Here is a 13,882-nt window from a genome sequence, read left to right as displayed (position 1 = left end):
CGGGAAAAATATCGGGATATATATCGTATATCGATATTGAGCCTAAATATATCAGGATATGTCTTTTGGTCCATATTGCCCAGCCCTACCTTCAAGTGCATACTGTGATCTTCGGTAGGTGAAGATGTCACACTTTGATCTTTGCTATCCCAGAGCTAACTTACAATGCAACTTGCCATAGACAGTTAGCTTCAATTAACACCGGGAACTCCTTATATGGGCAAATTTGACAGCATTGGATCCTATTTGTAGGCGAACTTCAGAGGTCTATGGGCTCAGATATGTATTTGAGATTGGGACAGTACTTCACAAGATCACGTGTCAGTATAGTTGAAAATCCAATGTTGATTCAACGTAAAACAGAGGGGACACTTTCAATATCACTTCAACGCCAGGCTTCAACAGTTTCAATGTTTCAAACCATATGAAATTACAAAAGATTTTTTTAACGTTTTTCAATTAGAAATATATGTATTTCTGATGTTTTTTTTGTAAAAGAACATGAATATAGTGTTTTTCACAGTTACAGTGATTTCTTGTTATTTTAAATTTGACATGTGAAATCACAGTCTATTTTTGTTCTGTCTGTTTGTCTGTTTGTTAGCAAGATAACTAAAAAAGTAAAAGATGTATTTCGATGAAATTTTCAGCGAATGTCAGACATGACCCAAGGAAGACGCAAATAAATTGTGGGAGTGATCCGTAATTCCGTCGGGATTCCAGAGCTATGTGTTTCGCTTAGGGGTGTAATGGCATGGTATGGCCACGTGGTGGCGATCTGAATGGTTTAGGTTCAAATGTATGACAACCTAGGAAGAACAATACAGGCGGAGGTCTGCACTCTCTGAGTGCTTTTCTAGTTGTTTATGTTGCTATTCTCTTTAGTCGACACTAGTCTGATCAACTGCTAAATTTAATTATTGTACTGTTTTTGTTTGTATGTCACTTTGGGCAATGCCATCTGCTAAGCAACATAACCATAACCATAACCATAACCATAACCATAAAGTATAAGTGGCTCCACAGTACATGTTTTCAGCTTCAATTAATGCTTCTTAATACTGTGCCACAACATATTCAAAGTTGTCTTTCACATTGATGTTGCGATACTAATTACATCTGAATGCTTACTTTCTGTGCTGCCTGTATAAATTACTTATGAAATTACTTGATAAAATTGGGTTATCACAGCATGAATCAGTTCCGTAAACCTAGATATTTCAATAATAAAATCAAGTAAATCCAGAGATTCTTTTTTTTTTCAGTGTAACATTAATTCCCAAACACTCACAATCCTTAGTTTTATCCTTCAGCCCTTTTCTGCATTTTAACAAAGCTGTTTACACTAAGCAAGGAAGTGCATGGTTTACAAAGGCTCAAAGCAAAGTAAAGGAACATTTTGCTTGCACAGTCCACAATGTATATTTTGAAATTTCAGTCAGTTGGGTGATTTTAACATTAACATGAAATACTAAAAATCTTCAATTCTTAATTTTTACTGCCTTCTATTATATTTCAGTCAATTGAAGACACTGTGTGTCAGTTATTTCACACAGAGGTTAAAGCTTTAATAGCAAGTATGGTTTACATAAATATAAATATCTAGCTGATTTAGGTAAAGTGTATATAGTTTGTATAGTGTTTACCAAATGAATACAGATACATATATGCTGCAAGTATAATCACCAAAAATGACGTCATCTTAATGATACATTATGTGCATTACTAAGTAGAAGGTGACATCAGTGACCACACACTCAGTGTTAGCTGCGTAGAAATACCAGGCCGCCAAGAGAGCAAAAGGTATATTGGTCACTGTCAGGAAGAGCAGGTTGAAGCGGAAAAACACTTTCTCTACACTGAGAGAAAACACAAGTAATTGGTAATTGTTTCAATTGGTCGGTAATTAGCTGCCATTTCAAGTTTTTCTCTAAATTTCAGAACAATATCATTTGACAATTTGGAGAGGGCCCTCAGCTGATACAACACAATAGCAGCAAAATACATTTTCAAAGCTGAGGGACAATAGTTTACTCAAAAGATAGCATTTGTCATACTCACAGACACATTAACGCATGCATGCCCGCACACATACATAGCGTTATGATTTGCTGTTATTGTTTTTTGTTTATTGTTTATTGTTATTGTTGTTTAAAGAAATATTATATTCACGTAACTGCTTATTTGCATTGCTGTATTTTCTTATTCCTTTCCTTTCCTACATTTTCTTATAATGGCCACTAGCTTTGACAACACTGTATCCCAACAGTCAAGCTAAAAAAAGAACACTGAATTTAATTGAAATTCTTGTTTCTAATGCTATTTCACATCATGTAAGCAAGTGTTCACTGATTTACCAGTGGAACAGTAACCCCTGAAGTAGTTGGTAAACAATTGATTTAGCCCTATACATCCTATTCACTTCATAGATCTGCATGTCTCCTACTAAGCAATATTATGACTGCTTATATGATCAATTACTTTAAACCCACCATGAAAACACATCTTCACAACACATGTATCTTAACAGAGAAGTGTGGGTTTGTCTTTTGTCTCTTTCAAGGCAGACAATCATACAAATGAGGCCCACAGCATTAGTATCCAGATGGTGGCTGCTTTCTGAAACTGGACCAGTAGGCTAAGCCACCATTACACAAGATTAGTCACTGTAATCGCTTATCTTTCAGGGGTAAAACTGCATGGCAGGAATCAGTGCACCCACACAGATTTCCAGGGCTATACGGCGTAAGGACAAACACATTTCATGATGTGTTTCAGAGGTCAAATAATAAAACAGTTCTATAATGATGTAATAATTGTATTCTTGCAATACTAACAATAATATTAATTAATTATGACAGTTAACAGTGATAGAAGATAACTTAATACAACAACAGTAAAATTGTATTCTTGCAATTTACTGTTGTTGTATTAAGTTATCTTCAATCATTGTTAACTGTCATAATTAATATTGTTCTTCATTTTATGTATTGATAAGAATGCTCAAGTTGCTATGTATAAAAGTATTATCTGCCACAGCAACAGTGAATGCCAAGAAATGAAACACAGAATATATTGTATGCTAAACTGGCGGGAAAAAAAGCTTAATCTGTATTCCATCCTCATATATTTGGCTTGGCATTTTTAAGTAAAACTTTGAACCTCCATATTTCTCCTATTTTCTTTTCAACCAAATAGATATCTAGTCCACAGCTGTAAGTATTGAGAAGACATTGACATCATCATTCAGCAACTAGCATTTCATAGCTCACCACTTCACATCACAATTGTTTTTATGCCTCCATGACTTGCTGAAGCTAGACCATCTGACTCTCACCATCATACCACATGATCAGATGGTGGATGCCATATCTGAAATGCAAGTGTGCTATTTATTCCTACACTAATCCCTACAAGTGATTTAGACAAAGACCCAAAACCACAATGTGCTGTTGGGGGAGAGCACCATCAGTAAGAAGAGGCTGCAGTATTGAGTAAATGTTTTCTTAGAGATACAGACTTAGGCAACAGTCATAATAATATCGACATCATCATAATCTTAAAGAGCTGGTGTGAGCAGTGCAAATTAAACATGGCAGACACACCAGTCCCTATGTCTCCACATCGAACACAGATGGGAGGATCTTGTGAAAACTGTCCATTTGAGAGTGGAATCCCAATGGGTTACTCTGTGATGATGCAGAAAACTGACCTTAGGTTTAAGATTTTGTCTCTGATAAATATGTCTACTGTTGTAATGTTCTGTTCTTGTCCAACATTGGTAGAAATCGGAAAGATGTGCAAAAAGAGACAACTGAACAGAATTAATTGACTGACAACACCACAAGTTTTGATGATTGGTTTGTCTGCTTTGACAGTTTGTCATGCATTATTATGGTTGGAAATAATGTAGCCTATTTGATGGAGTCAAATTTGAATGATTTGGTGTTAGCATTACATTCTAACTGTAATTGCATTGTTGCCTTCATCAAACTGCGTCCAGTTCCATATGCGGCGGAGAAGTACCTCCTCAGACTGTTTGTGACTGTTTACAAACGTTCGCCAAGATCAAGACCAACAGAAAACTGTTTATGGAAACTTTTTAGAAAACTGTTCTAGGCCTATAAAGTATAAACTGCACAAAAAACGCACATTATTGGTTGAAGAAGAAGAAGAAGAAGAAGAAGAAGAAGAAGAGCAGAAGCGGAAGCAGAAGAAGTGACGACATAGGCTGCAGCATTTGCATGCACTGTAATTAAGCGTGTAGGACTATTCTTAAAGGAACACGCCACCCCCAGGTGAAATTGGGTCACTCTCTGCAGTCCCTAGAGTTGGATGAGTGAGCCAAAGCGTTTTGTAGCCGACCCAGCCACTGTCCTAATCTAGAAACGGCCCGTTAGCCTTAGCTTAGCATAGTCGCTATATTCCAAAGTGTCCAGCTAGCATGTTGTTGCAAAAGTGAATCAAATAACTCAAGATTTTGTATGATTATTTCTCGTAACCTGTACATTCACATCGAGTGCAAATATCAATGCACCGTTGGTTGAACTGCAGCCGAGACCGAGTGACAACGGCCGAGTCTTTTAGGAAGCAAGTCTGAGTCGAGACTGAGTCTTAAAGGAGTCAAGGCCGCATCAAGACCAACCAAAGAAAGAGGTTTTCATAATTTACATCACCAAGGATCATATAACAGTTCAATTCCCAAAGGGTAGAGATTGTTGGCTACAGGAGCAGTCTAGCACACACTTGTCTAAATAACTTCTTTTCTGATTTACTTTAAGACAAGGAGGTCAGCTGAAGTAAAAAATTAGTAGGCTGTCAGCATTTCATTAATGTTGAAAATGTTGAATTTTGACACTAATGACAGCAATATACCTGGATTTCACATTCATTGTATCAGATTTAATTGAATCAGCAACCAATTAAACATCATTAACACAATTTAGACAATATTATACCTTAGAAGTTTACAACTCCAATGCAGGGCCTTTTGTATCTTTCAAAACCTTTGCACTGCTCAGCATAGCACCATAGGATATATTTTAAAGCCAGTCAATATTATAGTATTCTATTAAAACCAAGAATATTTGCAAATTGCAATGGTGGATATTTTAGAATATATCATGAAATAAAGATGAAACTGTATGAAAATGTAACATTGCGACTGTATGGTATAGTTAATGAATTGTGATTTAGTAGGCTAAAGCTGCAATTCTTTGATTGAAGCTGTAGGCCTTTATTGTGCGTGCCTGTTGCTCATATAGCCTAAGAGAGCCGGAACATTTTTAATGCTTTTTAAAATATAATTAGCGAGATCGTACCGCATTGAACACTAATATTTTGTCACTAGCAACCAGATCTGTGATCTGTCAAATACAGTTGCATGTTCAGCTCTGAACAAAAACATCCAGGAATTATTTCTACAAAACGGAAACATGCGTCCCGCCTGGTCGGGATGAATGAAACTGGCATGGGAGACAAGAGGCTATAGTTTAAAGTTTAAACTAGCCTGTGTAAACCTCAGACAATTTACAACACGTGAATGAATAGCCTTCACAAGTTGTTGTTAGCTGTAGGCTAGATGGCACAAGTATTTGTCACAACAAATTACAAGATGCAGTGGGCTATGCATTCATAGTAGACGAGTGATTAAAAAAAGAAAAGATAAAGCGCTCAAAAGTGTTATGCCGCTCATCCCACACATTTGGTAGATTCAACGGAGAACCATTCCTGTGAGAGTCGTCAAATCTAGCTAGGTTTAGGCTATTTGTGTTTGCAGTCACTCTGAGATATGCGTGGCAGTGGCACCTGACCTGATATCAAATACTCATGCTGAATGAGCGCGTCGCCTGTGCGCATAGGCCAACTCGATTTTGAAAAAGTTTATTTTTTTATGCGTTCTACAGAGAAGGGAGACTAGCGGCTACGGTTTGGAATGACATGGAGAAAACATGACAGAGTAATACGGCGAATATCACTATACATAATATATTTATTTATTTATTTATTTATTCATTTATTTATTGAAGACGCTATTATTATTATTATTATTAAGGTTTATTTAGATAGGGACAGATACAAAAACATAGACAAGCTTAAAAAGTCATCTGATGCATGCATCATAGCATTTTTAGCTGACGCTAATTTACAACACTTGTCCCTAGTAGGGCTAGTTAAGGCGGCAGCCCTGTGTTGTTAAGGCGGCCGCCTTAGCAGGAAAGCGCTGCGGGAAACCCTGGGTGCTGCCATCTTTTTTTTAAAGTATATTTTTTGGGCTTTTTTGTGCCTTTAATTTTGACAGGACAGTAGAGAGAGACAGGAAGCGAATGGGTGAGAGAGTCGGGGTGGGATCCGGAAAGGACCACGGGGCGGGAATCGAACCCGGGTCGCCGGCGTGCGGTGCAGGTGCCCCAGCCAGTTGCGCCACGGCTGGGGCCTATGGATGCTGCCATCTTGAATATCGCCATTACTGCGTGCCTGCAAGTGTGACGAGTGACACTTGCCTGTGCTTTTCAATGAAAGCATCCTGTCAGAGAATGTCTAACAAGAGGTCCTGCTCATGAATGAAAATGTCAGGTGAAAGGGAACATTGGATCAATGATGTCAGACTGTACCAAAACTTACCAATGTAAGTAATTTATTACCACCATAAGGTATTAAGACGTGTATTAATGACAGCTAACCTCTGCAACAGCCGCCTATGGAACCAACGGGCTAATTTCTTAGCAGCCAGGCACGCAGTAATGGCGGCGTTGTGTTACTTCCGTGTTTCGCTGGATTAGTGTATAACCATGTAGTTGCAGTAGCCTAATTGAGAAGAAGTTGCAGTAAGGTTGTTAGTTACATTGAAATTAGTTTCACATCTATTGAGGAAAATGATTATTTGCTGTGAAGGGCTGCGATAACAAGCAGAGGACATACACGAACATAATGTTTCACAGAATTGGCTTGCTGCCCTCGGCATTCCTGCAACAACACCAGTGGATAAAATCAATCGATATTGTGTTTGCAATGAGCATAATTTTCTAACCGGAGGACTACGAATAGAAAATGCATTAGCCTATGCTATGAGAAAGATGCTGTTACATCTGAAGGATACAGCCGTCCCATACATTTTCAGTACAGAGGCAGAACAGTGTTCATCATCCGTGCCTGTAAGTAGTAGGGATGTTAACCGGTGACTGTTTGACCGATGGTTGACCGTATCCACGTCAACCAATCAAAGTTTTCGCTAGTCGGTTAAAAAGAAAAAAAAAAAACGATCTCTAAATTAGGCTATTATAGACAGTGGACTAAGTGCTACTACAGCTAGCCATCTCATTCCAAGATCTTTTTTGTGTTAAGTTAACATACCTCACACTAAAATTTTCATAACTCGCCTGCTTGTAGGCTAGGCTACTTAATAAACCAATAAAAGCATTTGGCACAAGGTTTGAGCGCTCTGCCTTGGCTGACGCGTCTTTTGCAATCTGGAGGTGCCTGTTTATCCATTGGTTCGTGTTGCAATCTGGCAACTTTCCGCATAAGATGGGCTTAGATTTGGAAATACATTACATATACATTTCAGGAAGGGTCATCAATGGTAACAAATAACGTAATGATGATGATCATTCTTTATTATTGTTAGCACTTCCTCTAACTAAGCGCCGTCTCTTCGGAGCTGTCATTTTCTTAAGTGAGCCGCGGCAATTTCTTTTTCAAATTAGCTTCTAACGCTAGACAAACGCCTTTATTTGCAACGCGATCACCTTGTACCCAAACCATTTCGAAACTATCTGTCCTCCACTTACTTGCAAGCTCCTTGGTTTGCGGGACTCATGATTCGCGCTGTAGGGGACTTTAAAAAAAGTGACGTGAGTGAAAGGACGGCGCCGGGGCTGTGTGTGAGCGGGGGACAGAGAGATGTGACAGAGTTGCGAAATTGCGTGGCTGTTATTTCAAATAGCGTAACATATTTTAAACGAATCGGTTAACCGGTTTCAACCGGCTAATGGGGCTCGGTGGTCGGTCAAGAAAATGTGTAGTTTTCGCCATCCCTAGTAAGTAGCCTGTCATTTCTATCCTTCTGTAGCGCCGAGGCTATCGCCCCCTTGTTGGACTGCTCTGTTTCCCCGGTCTGTGATCGCGCGCGTGTGTGTGTGTGTGTCTGTGTCTGTGTCTCCCTCTCCCTCCTGTGTCATAGAATGTGTCAATCAGTTCTGATGATTGGGGGAGGGTGTCCAGGGGGGAATATTTAGGGGATCAGATAGGTTAGTTATTGATAGGGGAGGGATTAGAATAAGGGGTTCTAAGACGTTTACTAAGTTTTTATCAGAGTTGAAGTGAATTACGTGGTGCGAGTGAGTTGTGTAGAGTGATTGACGAGCGATTGGCGTGATTTAGCAGTGAGTTTGTTGTTTTTGAGTGGACACCTCCTGCTGCCTGTGTGCTAGTCTGTACAATTTATTAGCAAGAATAAATTACCGGAGTTTGAAACGACATCCAAGCCTCCCTGTCTCCTAACCTCTCTTCGGCGCTACACTTCCGTAGGTTATACACAAAGCCATCGATAGATATCGATGGCTTTGGTTACACACATTGCTAACGTTATAACTGTATTGACGGAAGTTGAGGGTTTTCAGTGCTGTGTGGTGTCTTTGCGCCTGGCAGCGGTGCTTTGCCGGTGCTATGCCCGAAAATAGTTCCAAATCTAAGTTGGTCTAGTAAATACCTTCGTGTGAATTTGCATTGGTATTTGCACTCGATGTGAATGTACAGGTTATGAGAAATAATTATAAAAAATCTTGACTTATTTGATTCACTTTTGCAACGACATGCTAGCTGGACACTTTGAAATACAGCGACTATGCTAAGCTAAGGCCATCGGGCCTTTTCTAGATTAGGACAGTGCCTGGGTCGGCTACAAAACGCTTTGGCTCACTCAACCAACTCTAGGGACTGCGGGGAGTGACCCAATTTCACCTGGGGGTGGCGTGTTCCTTTAAGTGAGCTTTGCTCGGAGCTGTGGGCACTTCTTGGTAACCTAAAGTAGGCCAAGACTACAGCGCATCGTTGAACCAAGAGAGGATTCTGCCTCCACTTCTGGTCTTCCAACCACCCCCACTGCTCCTGATCCCATCCTGATTCCCGCAACACCATCTCCCAGGAAGAAACGCATGAAGAGGAGCAATCCTATCCTGGAATTCCTTCAACAGGAATCCGCCAAGGAGCAGAAGAGGCACGAGGAGACTGAGGCCAAGACAGAAAGTTTCCTCAGCCTATATGAGAGGCTTGTAAATAAAATGCCAGAGCAGTAATGTCTTTGTTCTATCATTACTTACTTATATGTTATTGCAGATGTGAAAAACCTGTGTAATAGCAGACTAGTGCTGGGCGGTATGGCCAAAAATGTATATCAGAATTCTGACGGTTTCATGGTATATGACGGTATTTTTTTTTCCATGCATAATCAGGTGTTCACAACATTTTCTCTGGGTTGACTGAGGAATTACTGCAGTAGATTGACTTAGGATGGCCTATTTTACTGCCATGATGAGTGCATATTGTAGAATAATTCCACTATAGCAGGTTTGCATGGCCCCATGATGCTGTTTACAAAGAGGCACTCATGATTCTAATGGCAAAGTGTAGTCAAAATACAGAACTTTTATTATGCAAATTGCACAAACCTACAGAAAAAGTAGTGCAAATACGTTTGCTTCAAGTTCAAGCCCAGGTATACATTACACAGTTTTCAAGTAAACTAGGAAGGCAATATAAAACAAGTGTGACTTAGTGAAGAGACTGCTCTGCTAATATGCCTACTCTGTCAAATAGGCCCATCAGAATCATGCCGTATTGTTACGCTTTACACATAACGCTAGCAGTAGGCTAACGTTAACAGAATTCACGTGGATGTCTTGTTAGCCTTTCAAGCTTTGGTTCGCTGAGCAAAACTTGTTCAAAACAAAAAAGTTTGTTTCAGTGCACTGATGGCAGTCACTAACTAACCAGTAGCCTAGCCTATTGTTCAGTTCATGTCTGTAACATGCTTTACTTGCTACTTGGATAATTTCAGCGAATTTTATTAAGGTAAGATGAATGATAAGATCATTGAGGTGTCGAAGACGTCTTCTGTTTGTCACATATCTTCTCCGCTGGTTGGTTAAACGGAGAAGGATTATTAAAGCTAACATAACACCTGGAGAGGGCATTTTTCATGAATGAAATGTACTACCACTACTTTCCTTGATGCATGTGACGTACTCGTTGGCTAATAATGACGCAAAGACGCATCAAGTGCTGTCCCATTTCACAGGTAAAGATTCCAATCCTAACACTTCTCACTCCGTTGTGAAAGGGCACTCCCCAGTGAAGGGCACTTCAATGAAGTGGTAGGGTGAAGGGTATTGGGACAGGGCCTATGTTTGTATCGACTTCTATCGGAAATGTTAACTTAACCTGCAGAAGTCACCCAAGGATAAAGTATTTTCTTAACTTTAGTATAGCAGTTCGGGGCGTATAGCCTGCGCTAAGTTTTTGAATTCATGTCATGAGATAGCCCCCATCCCATGCTCGCGCTCAGGGTAGCCTACCGTACAATTCATTATCGACTACTGAAGAGCCCTAATATTTCATCAGAATCTTTACTCTTCACAGTCGACAACTTTATTTGTAATCATTAGGCATGCGCTATTTTATATCTAAGACGTGTAGGCCTACAGTAGCCTAGGCTATGGCTGACATTTCATCATTTCGTCCAATTTGAGGACCGTTTCCACATTTGTTTTTTCTTTCAGAAAGAGTTCAGGCTAGAAAATGGAAATAACTTACCCACTCCTATTTTCTCTTCCTCTGTTGTTGCCCACATTATGTAATTCCCAATAAACCAGACGTAGGCTATTTCATTTGTTTTCATAGACCATTTTCATGAAGTTGCGTAAAAGCGTTCCAATCCACAAATGTTTCTAGAGGTCGGATAAAATCGATCATTAGCCTTCAATCTAAGGAAACGTTCTCGATAGGCTATTTTCGACACGCTGTTTGCGATATAGCTGCCTCCTTTCCAGTGATAGCCTATCAGCCTAACGCATCTGAGTTTAAAACGGTTTATCATAGCCTAAACAACCGTCCAGCACCTTGCAACCAGGAGACGGACTTTTGACAATTTCATTGTTTAAGATGCTCTAGCCTATCTATGCAATTCCGTTTCTCTGTCCAAACAAATCAAATAATGACCGCAGATGCCTCTTCAAAACAAAAACCGGGTTACACTGTGCATAACGTAGACTCATGGTCCTTAGGCTACTTCCTACGTTTGACATGACATGAGGATTATTGCGCCATCTTTAGACTACCAGACATGGTGCATAGGCTACTGTCAGAGTGCGAAAACATTCATATTTATACAGGCTATCCATAGTGGTCTGGACAGTGCGTTTGGGAGAGAACAGATGTGTTTAGCCTATTCATTTCCAAATTTAAAAAAAAAAAAATACTGCAAAGAGTCTAAATATGGGATCTCATGGAGAGTTGCCATGAATAATTCTAGAAATGAATTAAAAGTCGCAAAAAGTGACCACTTTTTGGTTATTGGAATGTTCATTGAAGGTTCCCAGATAGAAAAATCAGGTTTGCAGATGTGGGACCTCCACCATCACCCACACATCACCCGCTGCTGGTGGTGTTGCCACGGCTGGTCCACTGTTGGATCATCAGTTTAACTTGATGCGAATATTCATTAGAAACCCTAGAAAAGATACAGAGAAGCATAACACAAAGTGGGAGTTTATTTGGGTAAATTAGCAGACAGACTTTAAGGTTTGAACTTGGACATTTGATAGAAAATATCCAACAACCTAGTTGTTTGGAATACAGCATTATTTTCATATTGTTGGTGATGCAGGCATAGGCTATAACTTAATGTGCGAAAACATATTGATGTGCATGGAGTTTTCGAAGATTGGGTCATTTGTAATTCCAAATGTGAACCATCAGGACAGCCCAATCTGATCTTTGCAAAAGCAGTGTATCTAACAGTTACATCTGTTTTTAGCCAACTTTACCAAGGGTGCTGATAATTCTGGAGGGTACTGTATGTAGGGGTTGGAGGGTTAAGGGGCAGTGTATGTGTGGGGGGGTGTGTGCATTTGTGTTGGGGGGCGGGGGGCAGTGTGCTGTGTGTGTGATGATACAGTGGGTTGGTGGGCTGTATGTTATCTGTAAGGAGTGTGGCTTTCTATGATGCAGTTAAGTGGGGGAGTTAGGTTAAGGTGGGGTAGGAGGGCAGTCAGGTGTGTGTCTTGGTGTTGAGCAGTGTTATGGTGTTGTGAAAAAAGCTGTTTCTGAGCCTGCAGGTGCAACTCCTAAGGCTCCTGTAACGTTTCCCAGACGGGCGGATGGAGAACAGTCCATGACTGGGATGTGTGTAGTCCTTGATGATTTTGTGTGCACGTCGCAGACACTGTGAGTGATGAAGATCAGTGGTGGTTGGGAGTGATGTGTCAATTACTTTGTGGGAGTGTATGGGTGTGTATGCATAAGAGCATGGAAGTGAAAACACAAACACCTCCAGTTCCTCTATCCTCTTGTAAGCTGCATATAATGCACCTGATGCAAACACATAGACGATTTTAAAAATGTTATTTTGAATATTATGTGCTGTAGGCCTATGTGCCTTTATATATTTCGATCAACTGTATTTTCATCTGATTCTTCAATAATTCAATATCAATATGCAACACTACCAACATTTTGCTCAGTTTGTTCATTTCAAAGTTTGCATGGGGAACCTAATAGACTTTATTTTTTTCAACAACAAAAAAGAAAAAGAAAAAAAAAAAGTTTTGTGCCATAAATTATTGAAAAAAACCCCACCCTGGATCCAGAAGTTCTCTCCAACTACAGACCCATCTCCAATCTTCCATTCTTGTCAAAGGTTCTGTAAAAAAGCAGTTGCAGCACAACTACTTCGATCATCTCAAACACAATAACCTGTTTGAAAAGTTTCAGTCTGGTTTCCGTCCAGGCCATAGCACAGAAACAGCCCTGGTCAGGGACACCAATGACCTCCTGATGACAGCAAATGGTCCCCATCTCTACTCATCCTTCTGGACTTCTGCGTTTGATACAGTAGACCACAACATCCTCCTCCATCGCCTGCAATACACCATTGGACTCTCAGACAATGCTCAGTGCAATACAAATAAAATGTATTATTAGGGGCCAAGCAGCGAAGCTGCGAAGGCACCTATTGTGTTTGTTAGTTTTCTTGTTATTATTATGAATCCGCCATGGGAGTCAATGGCAGCCCATAGAACCGTCTGGTAAAAAGTTGTGAAATTTGGCACACTGATTGGGGACAGTCCAATGATTCATGTCACCAAGTTTCATGTCGGCACCTTATACGCTCTAGTGCCACCAACAGGTCAAAGTTGAACGTGCGTTCACGCACGTAACTTATGAACCGTTGGTCCAATTTTCAAAAATCAGGTATTGTTGGAATCCTTGGACCTGCCCGAGTTCAACGCACCCTATGACGTCATTTTCCGCCATGATGGATTTCCCGCCATTTTGAATTTCATCAAAAACACTTGAAAGCCTATTCCTCTCACAAATTTTGTCTGACCAACACCAAACTTGACACGGAGCATCCACAGAATGTGTTTTGCCAATGCATTGATTTTTGTCTCTGGAAGTATTACCGTTCGCCCTAAACAGCGAATCGAAATTCGCGGCAAAGCCGCCAAACAGGAAGTGGGCTCATATTTCAGCAACCCTTGCACGCATCTAAACCAAACTTAATACATGGACTAGGGACCCAATCCGGAGGACGCTCAAGAAATTTGGTGACCTTTGACCTCTAGGAGGCGCTGTAATTTTAGAAACATGCCTTTTGGCCTAT

General features: G+C 40.2%; 1 protein-coding gene across 1 annotated transcript in view; it reads right to left on the bottom strand.

Annotated features, from left to right (window-relative positions):
- dock3 (dedicator of cytokinesis 3) overlaps nucleotides 1-11,103 on the bottom strand; it is a 597,933-nt gene extending 586,830 nt beyond the window's left edge. Inside the window, exon 1 of the mRNA XM_062544851.1 lies at nucleotides 10,813-11,103. Coding sequence (XP_062400835.1) covers nucleotides 10,813-10,897 — 85 coding nt within the window. The 5' untranslated portion in view covers nucleotides 10,898-11,103. The remainder of the gene's footprint in view (nucleotides 1-10,812) is intronic.
- Nucleotides 11,104-13,882: the final 2,779 nt, after the last annotated feature.

Source organism: Sardina pilchardus, chromosome 9 (genome assembly GCF_963854185.1).
Source record: "Sardina pilchardus chromosome 9, fSarPil1.1, whole genome shotgun sequence".
NCBI lineage: Eukaryota > Metazoa > Chordata > Actinopteri > Clupeiformes > Clupeidae > Sardina > Sardina pilchardus.
This window is presented reverse-complemented; position numbering and strand designations above follow the sequence as displayed.